General features: G+C 35.5%; 3 protein-coding genes across 3 annotated transcripts; 1 reads left to right on the forward strand and 2 right to left on the reverse strand.

Annotated features, from left to right (window-relative positions):
- Positions 1-45: 45 nt before the first annotated feature.
- On the reverse strand, positions 46-4,317 carry Osi20 (DUF1676 domain-containing protein Osi20). The gene is made up of 3 exons (XM_065367942.1): positions 3,879-4,317; positions 942-1,197; positions 46-858 (listed from the first exon to the last, which is right to left on the reverse strand). Exons 1-3 carry the CDS (start codon positions 4,080-4,082, stop codon positions 341-343), a joined length of 978 nt encoding a protein of 325 aa, XP_065224014.1. The 5' UTR covers positions 4,083-4,317; the 3' UTR covers positions 46-340.
- Positions 4,318-11,527: 7,210 nt separating this feature from the next.
- Positions 11,528-14,616, reverse strand: Osi19 (DUF1676 domain-containing protein Osi19). Its single transcript, XM_065367860.1, has 3 exons — positions 14,218-14,616; positions 12,227-12,479; positions 11,528-12,138 (listed from the first exon to the last, which is right to left on the reverse strand). Exons 1-3 carry the CDS (start codon positions 14,470-14,472, stop codon positions 11,792-11,794), a joined length of 855 nt encoding a protein of 284 aa, XP_065223932.1. The 5' UTR covers positions 14,473-14,616; the 3' UTR covers positions 11,528-11,791.
- A 7,162-nt stretch (positions 14,617-21,778) lies between these two features.
- Osi18 (DUF1676 domain-containing protein Osi18) lies at positions 21,779-23,422 on the forward strand. Its single transcript, XM_065368379.1, has 4 exons — positions 21,779-22,094; positions 22,215-22,436; positions 22,511-22,739; positions 22,894-23,422. The coding sequence occupies exons 1-4, from the start codon at positions 22,026-22,028 to the stop codon at positions 23,223-23,225; spliced, it is 852 nt and encodes a 283-aa protein (XP_065224451.1). The 5' UTR covers positions 21,779-22,025; the 3' UTR covers positions 23,226-23,422.
- The last annotated feature ends 1,367 nt before the right edge of the window (positions 23,423-24,789 follow it).

Here is a 24,789-nt window from a genome sequence, read left to right on the forward strand (position 1 = left end):
GGCGCATTATATGTACATTATGAACATGTACCTAATTTAAACTGCTGAAGGCGAAAAGGATTTATTACGTGAAAGAAAAAAGTGCTTTACTTTTTCAACAAGACAAAAAAATCGTGCTACTTAACGTCAATTTTTGCAAATATCTACACAACGACGACATCAACATCATCAATAAATTAAAGAATAATGTAGGGGGTACACGTAAATAAATATGAAAGTCAAAGTCACTCGAATGTACCTACACAATCAGTCAGGTACACACATTGGGGAGGAAAACAAATGAGAGAATGAGGGGTCGAGAAGTAAAGAAAATCTTGCTCGTTGATGTAGGTAGAGGTACTTAAACCGACGACGTAGATGAAGAAGAGGACGAAGAAAGAGAGGAAGACGAAGAAGGCGCGGATTTGTAGTAAGCACTGTAAGCTAACTGCTGCGGATCCCAAACTTTCGAGTAGGTATTCGAAGAGGCGGAACTTGGTTCCCAAGAGGCAGCACTCGGCTCGGAGTAAGAGCTGGAAGAGGGTGAACCGTAGCTTTGGGAAGGCGGCGATGGCCCGTACGACGACGAAGGTGGTAAAGGCGCCGGCGCTCCATACGAAGGTGGCGTTGTGACGGCGGCCATAGCCATGCCCATTTCCATTGGCGGAGGGTGTAGCATTGGCAAATGCATACCGAGCTTTTTGAGCAATTGCGAGGCCATGAATATGGTAACCATTAGCAAAGCTAATTTACTCATTAGCATAGCTTTCGTCGCTTTGATACTGACTAACGTTAACATAATGGGTGTGATCATTTTCAGCTTCATTTTCAACATCATCAGCAACGGTAGCAGTGCTTTTTGTTGCATCATGTCGCGTGCTGTAACATTTAATAATGATCAGTATGAGATGATTGAGTATTGATAAAAGAGATGAGTGTTTCTGTGTAGTACAACGATTTACCTGCTGACATTGAACGATCTTCGCTTTCAGACGATTTGGGGAACACTACGTCGAAATCGGCTAAACTTTTATCGGGGTTGAATACCAAGGTGGCTCGTTGGAAGAAAAATTCCGGTAACTGGATTTCGAACTGGCGAGATTTCAAGTATTTTTGGAAACGTTTCACTACCAAACGATCGATTTTTTCGACGTCGTTGTCCGATAATGATCTCGGGCTGGCGATACGGCTGACGTCGTAGTCGAAGTAGTGTAATACCTGGCGAACAGTATGAAAATCAGTTTTATTATTGAGTGAATCCGTCAATTTATTTGGGTGCTTTCATTATGCATAACATTTTTTTGAAATTATTAGAAATGTCCAGTCTTCCTCGCTTATTGTTTTCATTTTCAGCTCTAAAAAATTCATAATCAATCCTAAAATTGTTTTTAGCTACAATATCGAGAGGAAATCCATTTATAACCAGACAGTAGATTTAGTTTGGAAAACAAAACTCCATCGAAGGTGGTCGAAATGAAAAATGATCGCGATTTTCGAGTTCGGTGCGAAATTTTAACCCATTTTGATGGGTCGCATCGATATTTTCAGATAATCATTTCAGTACTGAAATCTGGCAGAGTAGGGGGGGGGGGTCTTGATGAACCCGATCGATGGTGCACGTAAATCTGCATTGTGCGAGTATTTTTTCGCATTTTCGCTTAATTGAACTTTATTGTGATCCCATGTGAGAAATTTCAAAGAATATTATTTTGGTTTCAGGATTCATTCTGATCAAGTAGGTCGTTTTTCCATTAAAAATGGCCATTTTTTATTATGTATCAAGCTTCAGTTCCAAAAAAATGACCTATTATTGGAAACTCACAATTTTTATCAAATTATATTAGGCCTTTTTAAACAGATAGATCTTGAGGTCTGTGAAGGGATATTGTGCGAAATTTTTCCAAATCCTGGGAAATATTGGAAAAAAATGAACAAAAAAGGGAAAAACATGGAAAAATTAATGATTTTTTTTTTGAAAGAAAAACTAGAAAAAAAGGTAGAAAATTTCGAAATTTTGACCAAAACAGTAAAAAAATGAAGAAATTTTATAATTTTGAGTGGTTTTTCTCTCATTTTTTTAAAACTACATAATACATATCGAGTCATTTCTTTTTCTTATTTTCTTTTTTGTTTTTCAAAAAAGAGCAGTTGCGATTTTTCTCTCAATTTTTTTTTGAAAAAATCAAAATGTACATATTTTGATGAGTAAGTACTTTTTTTTGTTATATTATTTCATTTTAAAAGATGGGGAAAAACTTGAGAAATAATATCATGATTTTTTGTGGGAAAACGTGTAAAATTTTACGCTTTCAAAAATGAATAAAGTTTTCACTTTTTTTCATTTTTTTGAACTGGTTACACTGCCTTTTCAACGTTAGGGTTAAAAATCCCCGAATTTGGCTAAAATAGTCTACTTCTCGCGTTCTGCCAAACTATCAAAAATTGCCAAAAATAAGATTGGTTCTTGCCAAAAATAAGATTGGTTCTTGCCAAAAATTGCTAAGAATTGTCGCTTGTTTGCAAAAAATTCCAAAGTCTTATTTTTATTTAAAAATTGTCCAAAAGTTTCGCTTTGTAGTCAAACATTTTTACTTTGCCAACTTTCTCCAAAAAGTTATTTTTTTGACCAAAAAATTGTAAAAAAAAAATGTCAAAAAAAACTCACTTTTTTGCTAAAAATTGACAAGATTACTGAAAATAGACGATTTTTCGACAAAAATTTCAAAAAGTCTGCATTTTTTCCAAAAATGGTTCAATTAAGTCTCGCTTTTTTGTCAAGAATTCCCAAATGTCTCGGTGATTTTTCCTGCGTCAAAATGTTTTGCTCACTTCTTGTAACTTTTTTGGTGACTTTTTCGGCCTTTCTAGGTTATTTAAGTTACTTACCTTTTTTTTTCTGAAAAAAATTAGTAGCCTAAATGTAGCTTTGATTTGATGATTGATTTCATTAATTCTATTTCTGTCAGGATTTTAATTTTGGTTATTAGAACCTCCCCTCCCCCGCCTCAAATTCATAAAATACCTAATGAACTTCTCCCCTCCAATATTTTGAAACAGTGAAATGCTGTTTAGGATGAAGATAATTAGTGACATTTGTACTTAAATTTAGAGTTTTACTTCTGATTTTCTTGACAATTTTGAACCAGAATTCTGTGCATTTCAATCGTTTTTTTTTCTGTTTTTAAATTTAGTTATTATTTATGATAAATAAGGGAGTTCTCCTCGTCCTACTGCATTTGAATAAAGTGGAATCTTTAGTGGCTTGTTTCGAATTTTTTTTGAGATCAGTCCGGCATAATGATATCCAGTTTTTTTTATCAATGAAACTATTTGTTTTGAAACTGCACTTTTTGTGTGTTACTTGCTTTAAAATTGAAAATGTATTGACATTTGTTATTGAAGATGGATCAGTTGACATTTTTGGTATATATTATTGTTGAGTTTGAGAAGTATTGGCACTTTCTGTGTATCTATGGCTCATTCAGGACTTTCTGTGTGCCTAATTTTTCGAAAAAATGATTCTCGTATGAAATTGTGACATACTGTAAAAATTAGATGACTTTTTGAAGTATTACTAAAAATTTTGTAGATGATTTCGAATAATATTGGCATCCTCTATCTATCAATTTGTGTCATTTGTGGTTTTATTTTCAACAAAATTTGAAAAATGTTGATACTATTTCGTATCAATTAATCACTAAGTACTTATAGTCAATTTTGATTCGAATTCCACCTATACGTATATCCTCGATTTGAAAACAAAATCCGTTCAGTCAATTGCAAAACAGAGCCATTAACAATTTAAAACCCAGAAAAATTCGATACTATATTTCATTTCACTGTTTTGTAGGCTCGTTGCTTAGTGCTTATACTTTTAGATAAGAAAAACAATAACTCACCTTTAATTTAAGGCAGGTAGTAACCGAATCCACTTGGCTGTTCACACAATCCTGCATGATATTGGATAAAATCTCATCCGACTTAGATCTGGCATCTTGAGCGGTATCAACACCATCTCCAACATATTGAGTAAAACTCACTTGAACCAAGGTTGCGAATAAAACAACCGAAACGAAAACAACACGCCGATTCGTAGGATTCATGATGATCGAGCAAAACAAAGATCAAATACGCGAGCAATGCACTGGTAGATCGAATATGCGTGTATGTATGGCTATAATATATCTTGTATACTATACTACTACTTTTCGAATATATTAATGGGGTACTACGATCGACGATTCATTTGGCAGTGATCTTATATGTAGATATGAAATGTAAAAAAAGGCCAATCGCTCGCGTACCGTCCACCACACGACGCTTTAATGGTAGGCGAAACGAACTGGCAGATATATTTTATAGGTACACTCCTCGCTGCACCACCTTACGCTTTCAATTAGGGCCGGCGTCCGGCCAAACGTATCGTATTATGAATTTTAAAAAATCAAAACGAAACCGAACGTGATGACATTCTGTAAGGTTGCCTGCTCGTACTAAATGGAACCGTGAAACGGTGATTTGAGTTCAAACGCGCCTGAGCCTCCGTCTTGGAAATGGAACATTTGGAAAGCGTCTGCGAACGTTGGTGTATTAATATTCTATCGAGCTTTCGGTTCAGGTGATTGCTTAGGTGCCCGTATCCTGTTGCTGTCGACGATAGGTAACTCTTTAGTGTAACTGTAGCTGTGTGTGTGTGCCTCCTATCCTGGAAGAGGCTGGCACGTCCGATGAAAGCGATCAATGCGAGTGGTATGCGATTTGTGATTAGTACGAATGCAAATGCGTATTTGACACCGAGACCGTAATAGGTGTTTGAGAGGTGCTATCTACCCAGTTATCTATGCAAAAGCCTATCGCGATTTCAAGCGCTTGAATGAATAGAACCCCCCTGAACACGAAGATGAAGTTAGATTTGCAGTTGAGCCCTCCTTGGAGCCATATTGGGGTAGGGAAAACTGCCAAGAAATTGAGTTTTTCGTGAAAAATTTAATTTTTGGGCAACTCACTTCTTGGAATGTGGTCTTTAGAAGGGCTCAACTGTGAATATAACTTCATATGTGTGTTCAGTGGGGTTCTTTGCAAATATTTTGCATCAGTGATGCCAAATAGGTACGAGTATATTGAAAAATATCATTCCTAAAACTGAGGAATATTTTGGAACGCACGTGGCGCCAATTTTTTGGCCATTATTGCCAACTTCGAAAAGTCGAAAAAAATTCCTAAATTTATGGCGATTTTTCTCAAATTTTTGAAATCCAAAACTTTGGCACTACTGCGTTTTAAAATATTTCTTCAGTTTTAGGAGCGATATCTTTTAATATTTTGGCATCATTAATTCGAAATCGAACGCGAATATGAAGTTATATTTACATTTGAATCCTAACAAATGCCACATTCGAGAAGGCAAGATGACCAAATTCAAGTTTTTTTAAAAAAATTGTCCCTACTGAAAATGAATTGCTTTCCAATTTTGGTAATCTGGAGTGCAGTTCCTTTCAATTTTTTCTAGTCGTAGATTATTCTGCTCAACTGATAAAGAAAAGTCATTTGTTTCTCTCTTGAAAATTTGATCTTAAAAGTTGCATAGTTAATTTGTCGTCTTTTGACTTTCACTTCAGAAAAAAAAACATGTTCCAAACAATATTACGAGCAGGGTTACTGGGTTATCATCAGAAGGTGCCTACTTTCATACGTACACATACCCTTTTGTCAGTCAAAATTTAACAATTATCGCTAAACCATCAGCTTCAAAAACAAACACACAAAAAATGTACTTTCTCAAAATTGTTTGAGGAACTAACGTCAAAAAAAATATATTTTCTGATGAATTTGGTTTAAAAAAAATAAAAGGTCTTAGGGCTCTTTTGTTGTAAGAAAATTGTATTCTGATATTAGAAGCTAACAAAAACCTCATAGATTATACCTAGGTACACACTAAGTTGAATTTTCAGACAATTTTATGACAAAATTATTGAATCGATATTGAGTAAAAGTCAAGGTTGCTGGATGTTGAATAGTTTTGAAAATTTTCTTTTGAAAAAATCCCTTTTAAAATAGGTACAAAAAAACCGTGTGACCCTTCAACACAAAATATGGAAAATTTTGGCATTCAAATTTTCCTGAAGATCGCTGAACTTGGAGTATATTGTGCGTATGAATTTTTGAAGATATCTACGTTGAATTTATTTTTGGAATTTGACCTGGCTAGTTTAAATTTTTGATTTAAAATTGCATCATCTTTGTTTTTACCTTCAAATTTCAAAAAAATATTTCGACCAAATTATCAGAACGTTTGCACTGTTGCTTGCCATAAAAATCATGTTTTCATCCAAAATGAAATTTTTCCAATCAAAAATTGTATTTTCAAGAGCCATCAGTCTATTTTGAAAGGCATTCATTGTTCTTAAAATGAGGAGTTAGGGAGACATTTTAGGGAGGGAGTCAGAAAAATGGATTAATTTTTGGTCTCATGTGATTTTGAATTATGTATCACATTTTTCATACATTTTCATGATTTTTTCAAATTTTGTGTATTTCAAAGTTAAATAGCTCAAAACGCAATAAAAAACCACATTCAGTGAAAAAAAAGCTAACTTAGGTAGGAATTTAAATAATCAATATTCACCATTTTATTAGTGATTGTCGAAATTTGGAAAGAATCACGTGTTATCTTACAACTAATGAAGTACAAATTATATTTACAAAACTTCATTGTTAGGTATTGATAAGAAAAATGTCAAATTTAATTTATTTTGCGATAGTAATGGTATAATTCGTTGTTGTGGAGACGTGGACGTTTTCAAAACTCAAAAACTTCAAGTTATGATGGTAAATTTCCGATACTATTACCTAGAGGTCATGATTTTGTAAAAAAAATTGATTATGAATATTCATGTTAAATACTTCCAGGATGGGCGTTTCACATTATTTTAACGATGATTCGCTGTGAATATTGGATTGAAAAGGGCAGACAAGCTATCATGAAAGTGTTGAACGAATGTGTTACGGCTATATTCTCTACCCCCTGTTATCAGTAGCAATTTTTTATGAAAACTATGAACTTTGATCAAGGATTGTGCAAAAATTGGGAATTGAATGGAGGTACTATTGATGCTCAGATCTCTGTTGGAGAAGCTAAATTGGAAAATATGGCTACATACCCTCGCTTTCAATGATAAAGTAGGGGTAACGGCCCAGTTTTTTTTACCCTCTAGTTTTTTTTACCCCCTAAGAATTTTCTGAAAAATAAGCCACCAAAGTCATGAATCGATTTGAAAACCATATCAACATGTTTTGTGGTTCTTTTGGAACATAATGCCCTTGAAAAACTGCATTTTCCTTTTAATCTTCATGGTTCAGGGGACTTTGAAAAATGTGATGTGAATTTTAGTCGATTTTCTTAACAAAATTTTAAAAAAGTGTGTTTTGATTTTAAGAATTGGACGCACTAATTTCCATCAAAATGAGTTCTTGAGTACATAACTGAATTCTACACACTCTGGTCTATTAGATGAGCTGGTTAGTTTTCATCAAAATTGTTTTCTAAAAATTTTTAGAGGGGGTAAAAAAATAGGGAACGATTTCAAGCCCAGTTTTCTATTTTTTTTTACCGGGTAAAAAAAATAGAAAAACCATATTAATTTTTGTTCTCTAATTTTTTTACCCCCCCCCCACTATTTTCAGAATTTTTGCTCGCTGAAGAGCGTTTAAAGGCGTGATATAAATTTTATTCATTTTTGGGGAAGTGTTGAATGTATGGCTCTGAAGTTTTGTAAATAATATTGTCTAAAAAACACTTTCTACAGTTGATTACATCAATGTAAACAATCAACCAAAAAAATTGAATAAATGATTGATACCCCTCTAATATAGGTTGTCTGTGAACGCAAACAAAACAAAAACGGGTACAAAATTGAAGACCTTACGTATAGCAATAACATGGAAACAAGAGTCTCAAAAGTTATTTGTTCCCTTTTATACTTATGTTGGTGTTGATCACTGTGGTCCTTTGTATGCCAAATGTTGTGGAAATGTAAAGAAATTCTTCGTCGTTATTTTCACCAGCATGAAAGCTACAGATTTCGTTATTGTTTTTCATTGTTTTATTGCGTAGACGTGCCAAAGAAGATGATATCTGATAATGCTGCACAATTTAAAACATTTAATTAATTGTTCATTGATCATGTTTGGAGAGAAAATTTAAGAACAACGAATTTGTTTTCTTCCTGCTCGACAATATCAAATGGAAGTTAATTCCTGAAAATTCTCCCTGGATGGGAGGTGTCTACAAATGTTTGATTTTGTCAGTGAAGAAATGTATCAAAAAAATCAGTCTCTCGCATGATTAATTTTGAAAATTTGAAAACAACTTTAGAAGAAATTGAAAACATATTAAACTCAAGGCCGCTTACATAATTATGTATCTGGTGATCTCGAAGATGTCATTACTCCAGCTCATTTCATTTGTAATTGATAGTTGATAACGTATTGGGTGTTGTTAATATGAGATCCGAATTATCCAACATTTGGAATTCATGTAAAAAGGTTTTACAATTATTTTGGTCAATTTGGTATTCGGAGTCAACGAACATGTGTTGCACTCTGGCGGTGAAATGCATGAAACACATGTTATCATGCTGAAAGGGGGACATTTCCATACTCACGCACACTTACACACGCGCACACATGACTTGTCGAGATGCGAATGAATGCGATTCTCTGCAAAAAGTCCCCCTTTCAGCAAGTCGATGGTGGCGCCGCCACGAGATGTTAACGCCGAATAAAGATTACTTACTTATCCCATTTACTTCCATAAAAAGGACAATTCAATACAAAGAAACGCTGTTTGTGACGTAGGTACCAAGGTGTCAGAGAACCTGTTTTTTCTACGTCATTAAAAAATCACTCTAAACGACTGCTATCTTCATTGTTGCCGATGAAGCCGAAGTAATAGAGGTACTTAATCGGGCTCGACCATAGAGTCCGAACGGCTCCCAAAGCTCGCGACGCGAGTACAATTGAATACGTCGTATCTTACGATTTAGCCTATTGATGAGTTTTTTTTTTGAGTAAAATTTTAGTGTTGGCCTTAGTGTTGGGGGGCGTTGTGTCCGCTCACCTCGGCTTCGCCTCGGTTGCGCGGGTCGCTTTGTTGTTCATACTATGTCTGTTAACTTCCCTCGGCCTTCGGCCTCGGTGAGTACAATTTTTTTATAAACAACCGCAAGTGCTACATACACGGTAAATGTCCAGCCTCCGTCTGAACTCACCAAGGGGAGTAATGCTCATCGAATGAAATATAAATTTTAAACGGCTCGGCTTCGCCTCGCCTAATTCGGCATATCATTCAAAACATAATATTGATAAATTTATTCATTGTTTGAAAGCAAAAAAAAATAATTTAATTACTTTTTCTGTAAAAATTCAACTTGTAAAAATAAAAATCACGAAAAAAAATTTTGAAAAAATTTGTGCCGGACGCGGGAATCGAACCCAAGACCTCTTGCACAGCAACCCGTTATCATAGCTAAGCCGCCACGGAGGCAGCTTGCCGGGTTGCGTTTTTTAACCGTTTACAAGTTGTGAAACATGGACGAAAACTACCCCCCCACGCGCGCGCACGTATACGCGTACATACATACGTACGGGCACACGGGAGCCGTTCGGACTCTATGGTCTATCCTTAATCGGGAGCATCGGGAATTTTCATGCGCGCGCAGGAATCCGAACCGCGCTCGACGGACACCCTTCTACGTTCCAACAACCGCACTGCTCGTTGCAACGAAATCTCGCGCATGCGCAGAGCCCATGTCCCGATTAAGTACCTCTATTGCTTTGGCTTCACGATTCCCGTTCAACAACAATAGGAGATAGCAGTCCATGTATATATAGTCAAAGCTCTAAACGCTCTGGAAAAATTTTTCGGAGGGTTTTGACCAAATTCAGCGTAGGCCTACATTTTGACTTTTGAGCTGAAAGTCATTCAGAAAAAATAGTAGCTTCGGAGCTACCCCTGGAGGGGAGATATGGGCCTTCAAAGAAAGGACAGTTTCAAAAAAAAAGTATTTTTTCGCTTTAGTTCTCACCTAACCTGTTTTTGAAAACTGGTTCAGTCCCAAAAAAATAGTATTTTTGAGTCTGCGTCGAACTAGGCCATTGTCATTGAAATCCAAGACCACTTTTAGGGTTTTATCGACCTGTTGAAAATTAGCAAATCGCCAATGTTTGGGTAAATTTGTGTTTTGAAAATTTTTTTCTCACTATTATTTTGCATTAATTAAACCAAAATGTCAAAAAATATCGTTTCTGAAACTGTAGAAATATTTTGGAACACGATGATGGTGCCATTTTTTTAGCCATTATTGCCGATTTCAAAAAACCGATAGAAATCGTTGAATTTCTGGGTATTTTTGTGCTTTAATATTTTGGCTTTTTTGAAATTTGATATCTGCCAAAAACCAGATTTGTGATATTGGAATAAAATTCTCCAAAACGAAAGATTTTCATTATTCAGCATTATTTTTAAAATAGGACAATTTATAACCAATTTTTCAGCTGTTTATCTTTTCATGTTTTCTAGGAGAAATTTGAATACAAAATAGACGTGATCAAAACCTCGCTTTAAGCTCCAGTTTGGGTTAAAAAAAAAAAAACACAAAGTTTATAGTTTTGAAAGGTGCAGCTTGTGTAGAGAGCAATTTTTCTGACCTTATAGAGACACGATCAGCCAATTTCATCATTTTTATAATGAAAAAAACTTGAAATCGCATTTTTAGAATTACATTTTGATTTTCCCTTAAAAAATGAACTTTGTATTCCTTGATCAATTTTTACACCTTTGAGAGAAAATTCGAAACGATGCAAACAAAATCGGAAACTTGTTGAAGGTTCTTTATTGAGTAGAAAATTATGAAATTTGACTTTGCAGAGTCGATGTGGGGTCGAAAACAAATTTAAAATTTTCGAGAATTTTGCTAAAAAAAAAAAAATGGTGAGTAGATTGTTTTTGAATTTTTAGAAAGACTAAAAAAGGATGTCGAAAAAAAATGGTTTGCCCAAATTGACGTTATCTAGTTTGGTGCTATTTGTTTTATTTGTTTTCTGTTTTCATCCATTTATTGTCTATTTTATGTATGTTTGTTTAAAATTTGATTTTTTCTAGATTCAACTTTAAGTCTTTTGATAATGAGCGATTGCATCTCATCATGAATATCTTGATGATTTTTTATTGAATAGTGCTACAAATTGTACGTACTACTTACCTTGGTTGGATTTTTATAATTGTCAAACGTAGAGGAACTGAGCCCATCTATGGCCTGATGATAAACATTTTCTACTCACGTTTCTAGTCCTCCATATTTAAATTCAATCAGATGACCAAGATCAAAATATTCTACCTAGTACTACCTAGTACTTAACTACCATTCTTTATAGAGATATTTTTCAAGTCGAACTTGATTCACAAGTTACCTGTACAAGAATGTGATATCATTCATTGAAAATATTGAAATCAATAATATCAAAAAAATATAACAAAATTTGTAAAATCAACGATTCATCTACGTTTATTATACAAAAATGTACATACATTTGAAATAAATAACAACTGAAAGTTCATAAAGCAAAAAAAAAAAAAGAAAAGAAAAAAAGCTCGTGCGAATAAATAAAAATACTACATTTATGAAAGTATTGGTACAAGCTCAAAAGCTCAAAAAAAAGGTTAAAAAAAGTCGAACAAAAAAATGTAAAAAAAAATTGGAACAAAAATCTCGTTACTATTTTAAGTCATGTATAGGTAAAAAAGACCTCTCATTTATGACGATTGAGCTTGAGCGTAAGCTCTGTAAGCGATGCTTTGCGGATCGTTGATTTCGGCAACGTTGCGTTGTTGATCAACGACGAAATTTCTGGCAGCTGCGTAATGACTAGTTTCGAATGGGATATGAGCGGCGATTTGTGATCCCGAGTCGGCGGCTACTTTTTTACATAATTGAAAAATGGCTAAAGAAATGGACACCAAGAAGGAGATGAAAGATAATTGCAACGCGTTCCAAGCCTTCAAACCGAGTACTCCTATGGCCAGAGGAATTAAGGTCATGGCTTTCAATAGCACGAACACCAAGATGGGTACCAAAATTTTCTTCAATTTGCTTTTGCGTCCTGCGAATCGATCGATAAAATTAGATTAATTCTTAGATAATAATAAGTAATGAGATGAGGTATGTCTTGCAAATTACGAGTAGGTTACCTCTTTCGGTGAACGTTTCGTTGTCGTCTTCGGATGGCAATTTTACACTCATGTTGATTTCGTTGTCGTCTAAATTTCTGGGCGATAGTTTAAAAGTGGCTCCTTGCAAGAAACCAGCTGGAGTTTTGACGATCAAGTCATGTCCTTTGACGTAGTTTTCCAATTGGTCGAGGAAACCGGTTTCGGAACTTCTTGCGGATGTTTTTTCTTTAACTTGGTTTTCATTAGGAACTATGGATACGCCATCGTTAACCTGGCGTGCCAAAAAAATGGATAAATTTTTAGAAGGGTCAATTGAACCAATCAAATGTAGGTACACAACAATCGCGACAACAAAGCTTACATTGATATGACTCAAAAGTAGTGCCCGGAGGCTTTTATTTCCAAGTGGAAAGAGCTAGAGAGGTGAATGAAGCAGCGTTGAGTAGGGAAAAATGAGGGCTTTCAAAAGCGACCTTGAAAATTTCAGGACCATGCAAAGGGTATCCACAAATTGGAAAAAAACGTGATATGAATTTTTTGAAACCGGTTCATTAATTTGCAACCAGTTAACAAAAAATACCCAAAAATTGTAGATAGAGAAAAAAGCTTGAAACAAAAGTTGTAGAGCGTAAAAATTACACAATTCTGTCTATTCACATTTTGAAACCGGTTCATTGGTTCGCATTCGGCAACCAGTTATTGACAATCACCTAAAAGTTGGAGAAAGAGAAACAAAGCGTGAAAAAAAAGTAGCCAAGTGTGAAAAATTGAACCATTTTTGCAGATCGGATTTTGAAACCGGTTCATTAATTTGCAACCAGTTATCAAAAATTACCAAAAAATTGGAGATAGAGAAAAAAGCTTGGAAGAAAAGTTATGGGACATGAAAAATTACACCATTCTGTTCAATCACATTTTGAAACCGGTTCATTAGTTTGCATTTAGCAACCAGTTTTTGAGAATCTCCTAAAAATTGAAGATACAGAAAAAAGCTTGAAACAAAAGTTGTGAAGCGTGAAAAATTGAACAATTTTTGCTGATTGGATTTTAAAACTAGTTCATTAATTCGCTGCAAGTCATCAAAAGTCACCTGGTTGCAAGTTGATTAACCATTTTCAAGAACCGGTTTCAAAATGTGATGGAACAAAATTCTGTTATTTTTCATGCCCCCCAACTTTTGTTCCAAGCTTTTTTCTCGATCTCCAATTTTTAGGTAATTTTTGATCACTGGTTGCAAATTAATGAACCGGTTTCAAAATTTGATCAGCAAAAATGGTTCAATTTTTCACGCTCTACAACTTTTGTTTCAAGCTTTTTTCTCCATCTTCAACTTTTAGGATAATTGTGAAAAACTGGTTGCTAAATGGGAACCAATGAACTGGTTTCAAAATGTGACTAGACAGAATTGAATAATTTTTCACGATTTACAACTTTTGTTTCAAGCTTTTTTCTCTATCTACAATTTTTAAGTAATTTTTGATAACTGGTTGCAAATTAATGAACCGGTTTCAAAATCCGATCAGCAAAAATGGTTCAATTTTTCACACTTTGCTACTTTTTTTTCAAGCTTTTTTTCTCTATCTCTAACTTTTAGGTGATTTTCAAAATGTGATGAGACAAAATTGAGTAATTTTTCACGCTCTACAACTTTTGATTCAAGCTTTTTTTTCTATCTACAATTTTTTGTTTTTTTTGTTAACTGGTTGCAAATTAATAAACTGGTTTCAAAAAATTCATATCACGTTTTTGTCGCCTTAGTGTGCAAAATACGTACATTGCGCCAATGAAAACCAGTTTGAATTTTTTGACCAAACCGGTTTTTCAATTTGTGGACACCCTGTGCATGGGCCTGAAATGGTCAAGGTCGCTTTTGAAAGACCTTATTGTTCCTCACTCAACGCGGCTTCATTCATCTCTCATCTCTCTAGCTATTTCCACTTGAAAATAAAATCCACCGGGCACTATACTTTTGTGTCATACTTACTGTATTTAAAAAAATGATAACTTACTTTGTACGAATCTTTGCGTAACACGTCGTCCAATAAATTTAAAACTTTAACTTTGATGCAGGCAGCGCTATCAGACTGTTGAAGACATTCAGCTTTGAATTCTTGTACAACCGTATCCATCGGCGTATCTTTCCAAATGGAGGTTTCCTTCGTGGTGGTATCAGCAACGACGGAATTCGTCTCACTGGCCAAAGGCTGAGCAAAGGCAATGGCGCCTATCGACAACACCAACAATACACCGGTTTTTGCGAACATATTTGCGATCGAGGATAACTGGGTATTACTCGAAGATTACACGAAGAAGCCGGACGAAACCCTCGCGAAGACGACGACGAAGCACACGGTTCTGTATGGACGATGGATTGATCGCGCTAACTGTAAATGAAGCCTGATACCAGGATGGTAAGTAATTTTATATCAACGTAGTCTCCCCTACTCGAATAGCCAATTATTGGACAGCTTTCAAACTTTTGTTTGACATGTACGCCAACGTACATACATAGATCGTACGTGTAATTTCTCCGGAAGAGCGAAACCACGAGGAGGACATGGTCAGGGTCGTGGTCATATCATTATAGTCGGCGTATCCGTAAATTTCGGCACGTTTCGCGCGTTCTAGTAGCATATCCCCTCACGCAGGTCCTGTCTTCTGCATTCTCTCCTGGCTGACGATTAGTATGACGACTGCGCAAATGCTACCGTTTTACCTACCTACCTACCTATAATCGCGAATTGGGACAGTTCGCGTGCTTGAATCTTTATTTTATGGAGGTATGAGCACTTCGTGTTATTTTCATTTGGTGTATATCGAAGATGTCTGGATGGGCCTATATTTTTATGTATACTTAGACTTACGTATTTTTACTTGCTAACCAGATCGTCCTTCGTCTACTAGGACTATAGGAGACGCCGAGCAGCGTCGTTTACCATAAATATATCGTTCGGCCAATTGCCCTTGATTAATTATTGTCTGCTCGTACTCGAATGCATTTTTCCAGTATAGGTTATGTCGTAGGTAGATTCTTTTAGCTCGATGTGTAATGTGCTATGGTATGTGGTTTACTTATTCGATTCTTGATTCTATTTTGGTATTTGGTATAGATTTCTAAAGCCGCAGTCATAGAATTTGTTTCAGGCACTATTCTAAGATTTTTGTTCAGCTGCAAAAACTACCTACAAAAATCTAAAAAGTATTGTCACCCCCCCCCCCCCACCCTAAAAACCATAATCTGTTCTATGGAAAATTAGAGATTTCGTGTCATTTTTTTGAAAAATCAAAATAGAAACATTTTGAATCGATTTTATTAAAAATCAATTTGAATTGAATTCAATCCCCCTCCCCGCCAAACCACTAATCAACCAGTACTACTAGGTGGAGAGCCCGCTTAGGGATCTATTGAACCCCCCTCCCCCCGCGGTCGATCCTCCGGGACAACTTTTTTCTCAAAGGGGGAGTCCTGAGGAACATTTCTAGCCCTTGTACTCAAAAAAAAAAGTGGCCCTACTCACAAAATGGCAGCCATTAATCGCAGATTTTGCGTTCCAACACACGAGTAGGACTTGCACGAACTTTTTCAAACCGTGCACAGGTAGATCGAAAGATCAGGCAAAAATTTATCACCTGTCAAAATTTTAAGTGCTAAAGAGCGTTTTTCCATTTTTGGTGAATTTTTGAAAATCAAATTTAGGCCAACAATGAAAGAAAAAAAATCAAAATTTTACCAAATTGACCAAGAAAGCTGAAATTTGGGATATAGGTACCCTATTTTCGACATGCCAAATTGATTGAAAACTGTTTCAAACCGTTTTGAGCAGTTCTGGAGCCTCCAGCAGATTTTTGAAACTCGAAATTCCCACAAAATTTTATCAAAATGGAGTTGGAAAGCTGAAATTTATTCTGAAAACTAATTTCAATACGCTACGAAGTCAACTGCAGAGGAATTTCAAGTCGTTTTGGAGCGTCCAGCGACTTTTTGAAAATTCCTGGAGCCTCCAGCAGATTTTTGATACTTTATATTTTCACGAAATTTCATCAATGAAGATGGAAAGCTGAAATTTACTCTACACTCCAATTTTAACACTCTCTGAAGACGAATTCAGGTGGGTTCAAGTCATTTTGAAGCCTCCAGCGACTTTTTGAAAATTATTGGAGCCTCCAGTAGATTTTTGAAACTTGAAATTCTCGCAACATTTTACCAAATGGAGTTGGCAAGCTGAAATTTACTTCGCAAAACTAATTTCAATACGATATGAAGTCGACTACATGGTGGTTTCAAATGTTTTTAAAGCTTCCAGCTACTTTTTCGGAAATTTCAATTTTCCAAAAAACGCCATACGACCTTTCAAAAAGTCACTGGAGGCTCCAAAAAGACTTGAAATCCACCAGAAGTCGACTTCATAGCGTATTGAAATTAGTTTGCAGAATAAATTTCAGCTTTCCAACTCCATTTGACGAAATTTTGGGGAAATTTCAAGTTTGAAAAATCTACTGGAGGCTCCAAAACGACTTGTTAACCCCCTTGCAGTTGACTTCGTAGCGTATTGAAATTAGTTTGCAGAGTAAACGGCTATCCAACTCCATTGGGAATTTCGAGTTTCAAAAATCTGCTGGAGGCTCCAGAACTGCTCAAAACGGTTTGAAACCGTTTCTAATCAATTTTATTGCATGAGACGAATCGTGCAATATAAAGAATTATCTGCAGGGATAGAAAATAAAGTGGTCATTCAACGCGATTATTTCATTATAAGACATATTAAAACATCCATACTCTTACTCATATTTACCCATCAACATAGCGTTTTTCCATTTTTTTTATGCTTTTTAACAATAGGTAGTGAAAATTGAAGGGACTAAGTTTTCTAGAGAGAGCTAGATAAGGGTAGCAAAAAATCTGACGTCATATTCGTGCTCAGTGGTATCGAATCATAAGAAAAGGACACCCTACTCATTAATACTTAGTTATTTTCCCCAAAATTTCCATTTTACCCCAACCATCCCTAAGACACATTTTTACACCATTTTGAGAGGTAAATATGAGGGGAGGGGGTTGAAAATTTTTGTGGGGATACGTACCAAGAATATAGATACATGACATACTGAAAAATTTTCAAAACCGGTTAACATGGGACTGAGAAAAGTGTTATTGAAATTTCAGAAAAGGGGGGCTCTCCAAAAAGGGGAGGGGATGTGGATCTGAAATTTTTCATGCGGAAGTTTCTCAATGGTACTCACCTTCCATGCTAAAATCAACTCGAACGCTTTCGGAGACCATTTCACCCCTCTTAGGCGCCTATAGCCTTTATGTATTTTTTATAGGAAACTCCCCTATTTTAAATGGCTATAGTTCCACCCCCCCCCTTGAACGTACAAGGAAAATTGATACATCATTAGATCGGAAATTTGACGTGGATTCTTTTGTCTAACCACATATTTTTCGCTAAAATGCAATTCGGCGGAGAAAATGTCGAAAAACGTGTTTGGGGGGCTAAAATCCACCTAAAAGGTGGAGATGGAGAAAAAAGTTCTAGAGTGTGAAAAATTGAACCGTTTTCGCTGATCGGATTTTGAAACCGGTTCATTAATTTGCAACCAGTTATCATAAATTACCTAAAAATTGGAGATGGAGAAAAAAGCTCGAAAGAAAAGTTATGGGGCTTGAAAAATTACACCATTCTGTTCAATCACATTTTGAAACCGGTTCGTTAGTTGAATGGTGCTATTCAAGAAGGTCCTATCGACCGATAGGACCTTTTTGAGGAGTTCATGAAATTTGAATCTCTGACGTTTTTTACACAAGATGGTGCAAACCGCAGCGCTCCATGTGGTGTTGTTCACAAACAGCAGCTATTTATGAAATTGGCTTTGCCCCTCGACCTCAAGGGGGGGGTGGTACCTAATAAAAATTTGGGGAAAATGTGAAAAAATCGAGTATAGTGTCGAAATCTTGATACTTTAGGCTAAAAACCACGATTTTTGAGTCAATTTACCTCGTAGCCCCCCAGGGGGGTGGTATCAAATAAAAATGTGAAAAAATCGAGTATAGTGTCGAAATCTTGGTACATTTGGGCTGAAAACCCGATTTTCGAGTCAATTTTGTCCTTCGCACGCCAGGGAGGAAGGGGGGTGTTACCAAATCGAAATTTGGGGAAAACAGTGAAAAAATCGAGTGCGCACTCACACATACATGGCTAAAGTATGAGATGATACAGATTTCCGCAGGTTTCCGCAAGTAAATCGATCGCAGTTGTTTTACATACACTAAAATGCATAATTTATCATATTCGTAGTTTTGGCGGATGCTGGCGGAAGAAACTTCTGCCCTACAGTATTAAAGATATTACATTAAAGTACTCAATTTTTTCACTTTTATCCTAAATTTTGATTAGGTACCACGTCCCTTCCCCCCGGAAGCCGAGGGATAAAATTGACAAGAAAATCGGGTTTTCAGCCCAAATGTACCAAGATTTCGACACTATACTCGATTTTTTCGCATTTTTATTTGGTACCACCCCCCCCCCTGGGGGGCTACGAGGGAAATTGACTCAAAAATCGTGGTTTTTAACCCGAAGTATCAAGATTTCGACACTATACTCGATTTTTTCACATTTTCCTCAAATTTTCATTTGGTACCACCCCCCCGGGGGTCGAGGGGCAACATTGACTCAAAATTTGAATTCTGCGTTGAAAATTACTACTCAAGAGTGCCTTTTGGTGTAGTTGTGATCAACCATTTCGGAGAAAAAGATCATTCGCGCATTTTCCAGCATGCTGGCCCAGTGTTCAACATCTGAATTGAATTTTTTCCTCAAGTGTTGGTGTATTAAACTTGTAAATTACGTATCTAACAAGTTGTCTGAACTATTTCATGTTTTTGGTGGGTTTGAGAAGGAATAAAATCGATTTTTAGGTGAATAACCGCAAGAAGGTCCTGTCGTTTCAAGAAGGTCCTATCGAGGTCTCTTTTGTAAAGCGCTCCCATGGAAATGTTAGTGGTGGAAAAAAAATTACTACGCAGGAAATAAATAGTGGAAAGATGCTTCTATTCAACAAAAAAAACCGGAGCTCGCTATATCATTTTAAACCAAAATGGCAAAACACTGAAATATAAAAATGCGTTTTTCTCAAAACCAGTTTTTTGTCGATAGGACCTTCTTGAATAGCACCATTCAGTTTGCATTTAGCAACCAGTTTTTGAGAATCTCCTAAAAATTGAAGATAGAGAAAAAAGCTCGAAACAAAAGTTGTGAAGCGTGAAAAATTGAACCATTTTTGCTGATCGAATTTTGAAAATGATCAATTAACTTGCAACCAGGTAATTTTTGATGGCTTGCTGCGATTTAATGAACCAGTTTCAAAATCTGATCAGCAAAAATGGTTAAATTTTTCACACTCTCCAACTCATGAATCAATCTTTTTTCTCTATTTTCAATTTTTAGGTGACTGTCAAAAAACATGGTTGCTAAATGCGAACTAATGAACTGGTTTCAAAATGTGATTGAACAGAATGGTGTAATTTTTCACAATTTTTACAGCTTTTGTTTCAAGCTCTTTTCACTATCTACAATTTTTGGGTAATTTTTGATAACTAGCTGCGAATTAATGAATCAGTTTTAAAATCCAATCAGCAAAAAAAATGGTTAAATTTTTCACGCTCCACAACTTTTACTTCAAGCTTTTTTGGTTGCAAATTTATGAACCAGTTTCAAAATAAGTAAGTACGATCAGCAAGAATGGTTCAATTTTTCACGCTGTACAACTTTTGTTTCAAGCTTTTTTCTGTGTCTCCAACTTTTAGGTGATTGTCAAAAACTGGTTGCAAATTAATGAACCGGTTTCAAAATCCGATCAGCAAAAATGGTTCAATTTTTCACGCTCTACAACTTTTGTTTCAAGCTTATTTCTCTATCTTCAACTTTAGGTGATTCTTTAGGCGATTGTCAAAAACTGGTTGCTAAATGCGAACCAATGAACCGGTTTCAAAATGTGATTAGACAGAATTCAGTAATTTTTCGCGCTCTACAACTTTTGTTTAAAACTTTTTTTTCTATCCACAATTTTTGGGTATTTTTTGTTAACTGGTTGCAAGTTTATGAACCGGTTTCAAATAACTCATATCACGTTTTTGTCGCCTTGGTGTGTAGAATACATTGCGCTAATGAAAACCAGTTTGAATTTTTTGACCAAACCGCTTTTTCAATTTATGGACACCCTGTGCATGGGTATGAAATTTTCAAGATCGCTTTTGAAAGCCTTTATTTTTCCCTACTCAACGCCGCTTCATATTCATCTCGCTACCTCTTTCCACTCAAAAAATATAAAAGCCACTAGGCACTACTTTTGTGTCATACTGTATATTGATAGAGTTTGAAGATTTCTAGAGCAGAAATGGAACAGTTTCGATCTCAAGAAAAGCAATGAAAATTAATTATTGTGAAAGAAGAAAACTAGGTAAATACAAGTGACAAATAAATTGTTGTTTTCCATTCCATGCAGAATACCTACTCTTACTTTTTTACTCTAATTAATCTTTTGATTCACTTAGAATATTTGCAGATATACTCGGGCTTTTCTGATTGTCTTTGTGTATTTTTCAATTTTTTAGAGCCTACATAAGTACGTCTTTTCAATGCCTGAAAATTTGCAAATTTTTATTTTTATCTGTTTTTAAAATCAAGTTTTGATAAATTGAATCGAGTTTTCTTCAAAAAATGATATCATTTATTTTTCATTTGTTTTCATTTTTGAGAAATAATTTTTAATATTAAAAAATGATTTTTGAATCTTTTTCTACCTACAGGTACGGTGTCTATAATGAAGACTCCCATAGGTACTGAATACGTTAAATGGAACGTTTCAATTATATTTTGGTTTTGATTAATCGAATACTCTTTTTCATTTTAGAAACGCAAAAAGCCACCAAATTTAAATTCCTACCTATGTACAGAAAATCTTTCTGAATGTTCGATTTCCCTGAACTCAATACTCGTATTTTCCTATTCTGATGAGTAGGTAGGTACATTTTCTGTCATTTTCATTTTGGAATTCATCTTCAAAGTTCTTGCCGATGTAGGTACATATTTTTAGTTTTGCATCGCTTCTTTGAATAAACTTTAAAATTCCAATTCTTTGTATTATATGCAATGCCATCGCCGTCTAGAAAGTGTGAATAGAAATAGACGTCTCCTGTGTCCTAATTACACCAAATCCTGCTACACACGACGAAAATCGAAGACCATCTCGCGCCGAAAGGATGATGATGAAAGTTCATTCAAATCTCATTTACTGGCTGCTTGGCTGGTGTCCAGGAAGTGTCCGAAAGTAAATTCCGAAGCATCGACAACACGTCTACGAAACAAAACAATGTCAATGGTCGTTATTAATATTGGCGACTTATACGCTATGATCACCCTTCTTACTCCGTCATCACAATAAGGAGCACTGCGGACATCTGTGTTATAGATTTTTAATCGACGATACTCCATCGGAATTATATTATCATGCGAAAGACTCAATCAGCGCTCGAGTGGAATTCATAAATAGAAAAAACAAATCGCGGTCGTTTCGATCAGATAGTGCCATCGAAAGTGTCAAATGTACGGTAGCTATTCGTAATTCGAGTGGGGCGAGCTTTTGTCGTCTGCGACGATCACTTATGAATATCCATTTGATTAGAATCAACGGTTCATTTTCATCGGTAAAAGGCGTGATCACCAGTCGCAGCCTGGAATCAAATCGAAGTGTGTGATTTATTTTAGTGCGTAGTTAATTAATTAATTAGTTCCTTAGTTAATTACTCGAGCGATTAAATATGGTGCGTTCATCGTTGGCGATACTTTGCGTCGGGTTTGTGGCTTTGGCTGCTGCTCAATTAGCCGATGTAAGTACATTATTTCATTTATCCATTTTTTTCTCAAAAAAAAATCTTTGGGAGCTAAAATTGATCCACTTTTTTGGTGATTTAGTTTTTTTGAAATGTTTTTTCTCTCTTTTGATAAAGGAAAATGGCCGAGCTGCCGATGGAAGTTCACTGACCGCCGTCGACCTTCTTCAAAATATTTACCACGAATGTTTGCAAGAAGGATCGTTCTCCTGCGTAAAGCCCAAAGTCTTGGCTTTCCTAAGCACGTCGATGGCTAAAGATAAAATTAGACTTACCAGGGACTTGACCATCGTTAGCAGCGAATCGACTCAATCTCCCGGTTCTTCGATTTATAACGAAGTGAGTTCATATTTCTTTTTCCTATAAGTGGCCGGAAATGCGATCAGCAGCTTCAACGTGAGAATTATTCTCAGGTATCCAAAGCCTCCGGATTGGATGCTGATAAAAAAGAAGAACTACGATTAATGGCGTTGGACAAATTGGACGAATTTTTACATAATCACGAACTACGTATCAGAATACCGAAAGAAATCACCACCGGCGAATTACCGTCCATGGTGCCGAAAATTCTCACCAAAAATTTACCAGAAGAGATCAAAATCCCTTTGGCTGGTAGCGACAACGAAGTGTCAACTGGCAGAAGTAATTTTACCTTTGATTAATTCTCTCTACTTTTATTTTTGCGTTATTTAATCTGAAAATTTGAACAAAAAATTTACTTAGGTACTAACACGATGTATTTTTATTGTACTTGAAATCTGCGACTAATGTTACAAAAATTTTGAATTTCTCGCAGGTAAAAAATTCCTGAAACGCGTCGTAATGCCTTTCTTAATCGGTCTCAAGTTCAAAGCCACCACCTTGATCCCGCTAGCTTTCGCTTTAATCGCCCTGAAAACATGGAAAGCGCTGACTTTGGCTTTATTATCGATCGTGTTATCCGGCGCAATGGTCATCTTCAAGTTCTCCAAACCAAAAGTCAACTACGAAGTTATCCATTACCCGCAACCAGTTCCTGTATTTGATGCCCATCATCCTCACGAATACGCTCATCATGTTCACGAATACGCTCATGCTCACGGACGTCAACTAGACGCTCAAGAAATGGCTTACAACGGACAATTATAATAGCGAATTTTTTCATTTAAGTATCGTTTTTCGACGACGTGTTTTTTCTAATTAATTTATTGTACTTTTTTTTTTACCATACACGTCGCGAAAAATGATAAAATACGAAGGGGAGGTTTAGAAAAATGAACTGAAATTTGAGTTTAATATTTTAGAAAATGCGAACAAACAAATAATAAAGTCTTAATTTATGCCCACGAGTGTTTTTTCTTTGTTTTTAATTTATTTTTGTTCAATGTGTGTAATAAAGGATTTATGATGAATTGATGAAGTAATCTACAGGTAAATTTATTCAAAAATCAGCTTCTATATTTACACGAAATTGAAGCAGGTAAGTTGGAAAAGCGTCGTAGAAACTCTGAGGCATGGTATCGGCGGTGGAAATCGTGAAATTTTTTCAAACTCAATTTTATGCACTGTTGAACCTCTAAACTTGTAAAATAATAACATTTCTTATAAATTCTGATGATTATTGACTTTGATAAAAAGTTTTCAATCTTCATCTCATTCATTTCATCATTTTTCTATGGAAAAGTTGAAAAATTTTGATTTTTCCATAAAAAATAAATAAAATTTCACAGCCAGTAGGTGTATTTGCTTCCATTTGAATCTACATACTTACACATTTGACTTTTCTGTAGAAAAATTCCATGGCCACTACAAAGGAAGCTTTAGAGAGATTGTTTTATATATTTATAATTATTATTGGACAGCTTTGTGTTCTAAAATTCTCGTACGTTTTTTTGTTTTCTTCAACAGGTGTTTCGATTGTTCTCTTGCTCGAATTCGATCATGCTGTTGAATCGCTCTGCAATTTCTTTCGCACCCGCGTGTCTTTGGTTGCCTGATGTGAATTTTGAAGGAACGATATTGTTTGATACGGCTGCGATGGAAGCGAAGTTTTGATCTCCAAGATGAGTACCTACTTGACGAGGAGATTTTTGGGTGAGTTTGTTGTATGTATTTGTTCAGAGATGGCAACTTCAATTTATTATAAGTAACATGATTTTCGATTTCAGGTTGTCAGAAAATTTCTGGAAATTGTTCAACAACGGAAACCTCTTTGTACTTAGCATTTCAATTCGTTCATTCCTTCCTCCTGGAGCTTGAAGCAACATCGGATAGTTCGTGGAAATTTTTTTCGATTCTGAACAAAAAATTAAGAATTGCACACTTGCACAGAGGTCCGAATTTTCTAAGATGAACCGAAAATTTGCATTACCTACTTGTAGATGAAAACATAGAAATTGTGGGTGGGGAGAGAGGGGCCAATTTTATTATTTGATCCTGATCTCTCTTTATTATCCATGTTGGAATTTTTAATTTACTGGTCTGTTTGCAGCTGCTCGTGTGGTTTAAAAAGAAGAAAACAAAATTAAATTTGAGTTGAGCAGTCCGAAAACGTAAATGAAAGGTCAGTTTATTGACAAAATTGAAATTTCAATCGAAAAAATTGGGTTAGGTATTAAATTTTAAAATGCCAGCCATTTATTGAATTTTTGAACGTGAATCGTTTTCGAAACGAAATTGCTAAACATAGGTACTTACTTATACATATGTCAAT

This window comes from Planococcus citri, chromosome 5 (assembly GCF_950023065.1).
Source record: "Planococcus citri chromosome 5, ihPlaCitr1.1, whole genome shotgun sequence".
NCBI lineage: Eukaryota > Metazoa > Arthropoda > Insecta > Hemiptera > Pseudococcidae > Planococcus > Planococcus citri.

Bases quoted from the DNA above. Each gene is read 5' to 3' on its own strand.
- Osi20 (XM_065367942.1), bottom strand. From the start codon at position 4,082: ATGAATCCTACGAATCGGCGTGTTGTTTTCGTTTCGGTTGTTTTATTC. The intron at 1,198-3,878 runs GTGAGTTATTGT...ACTGTTCGCCAG, and splicing joins CTACCTGCCTTAAATTAAAG to GTATTACACTACTTCGACTA. The intron at 859-941 runs GTAAATCGTTGT...TAAATGTTACAG, and splicing joins AGATCGTTCAATGTCAGCAG to CACGCGACATGATGCAACAA.
- Osi19 (XM_065367860.1), bottom strand. From the start codon at position 14,472: ATGTTCGCAAAAACCGGTGTATTGTTGGTGTTGTCGATAGGCGCCATT. The intron at 12,480-14,217 runs GTAAGTTATCAT...TTGGCACGCCAG, and splicing joins TACGCAAAGATTCGTACAAA to GTTAACGATGGCGTATCCAT. The intron at 12,139-12,226 runs GTAACCTACTCG...ATCGATTCGCAG, and splicing joins CGAAACGTTCACCGAAAGAG to GACGCAAAAGCAAATTGAAG.
- Osi18 (XM_065368379.1), top strand. From the start codon at position 22,026: ATGGTGCGTTCATCGTTGGCGATACTTTGCGTCGGGTTTGTGGCTTTG. The intron at 22,095-22,214 runs GTAAGTACATTA...CTTTTGATAAAG, and splicing joins CTGCTGCTCAATTAGCCGAT to GAAAATGGCCGAGCTGCCGA. The intron at 22,437-22,510 runs GTGAGTTCATAT...AATTATTCTCAG, and splicing joins GTTCTTCGATTTATAACGAA to GTATCCAAAGCCTCCGGATT.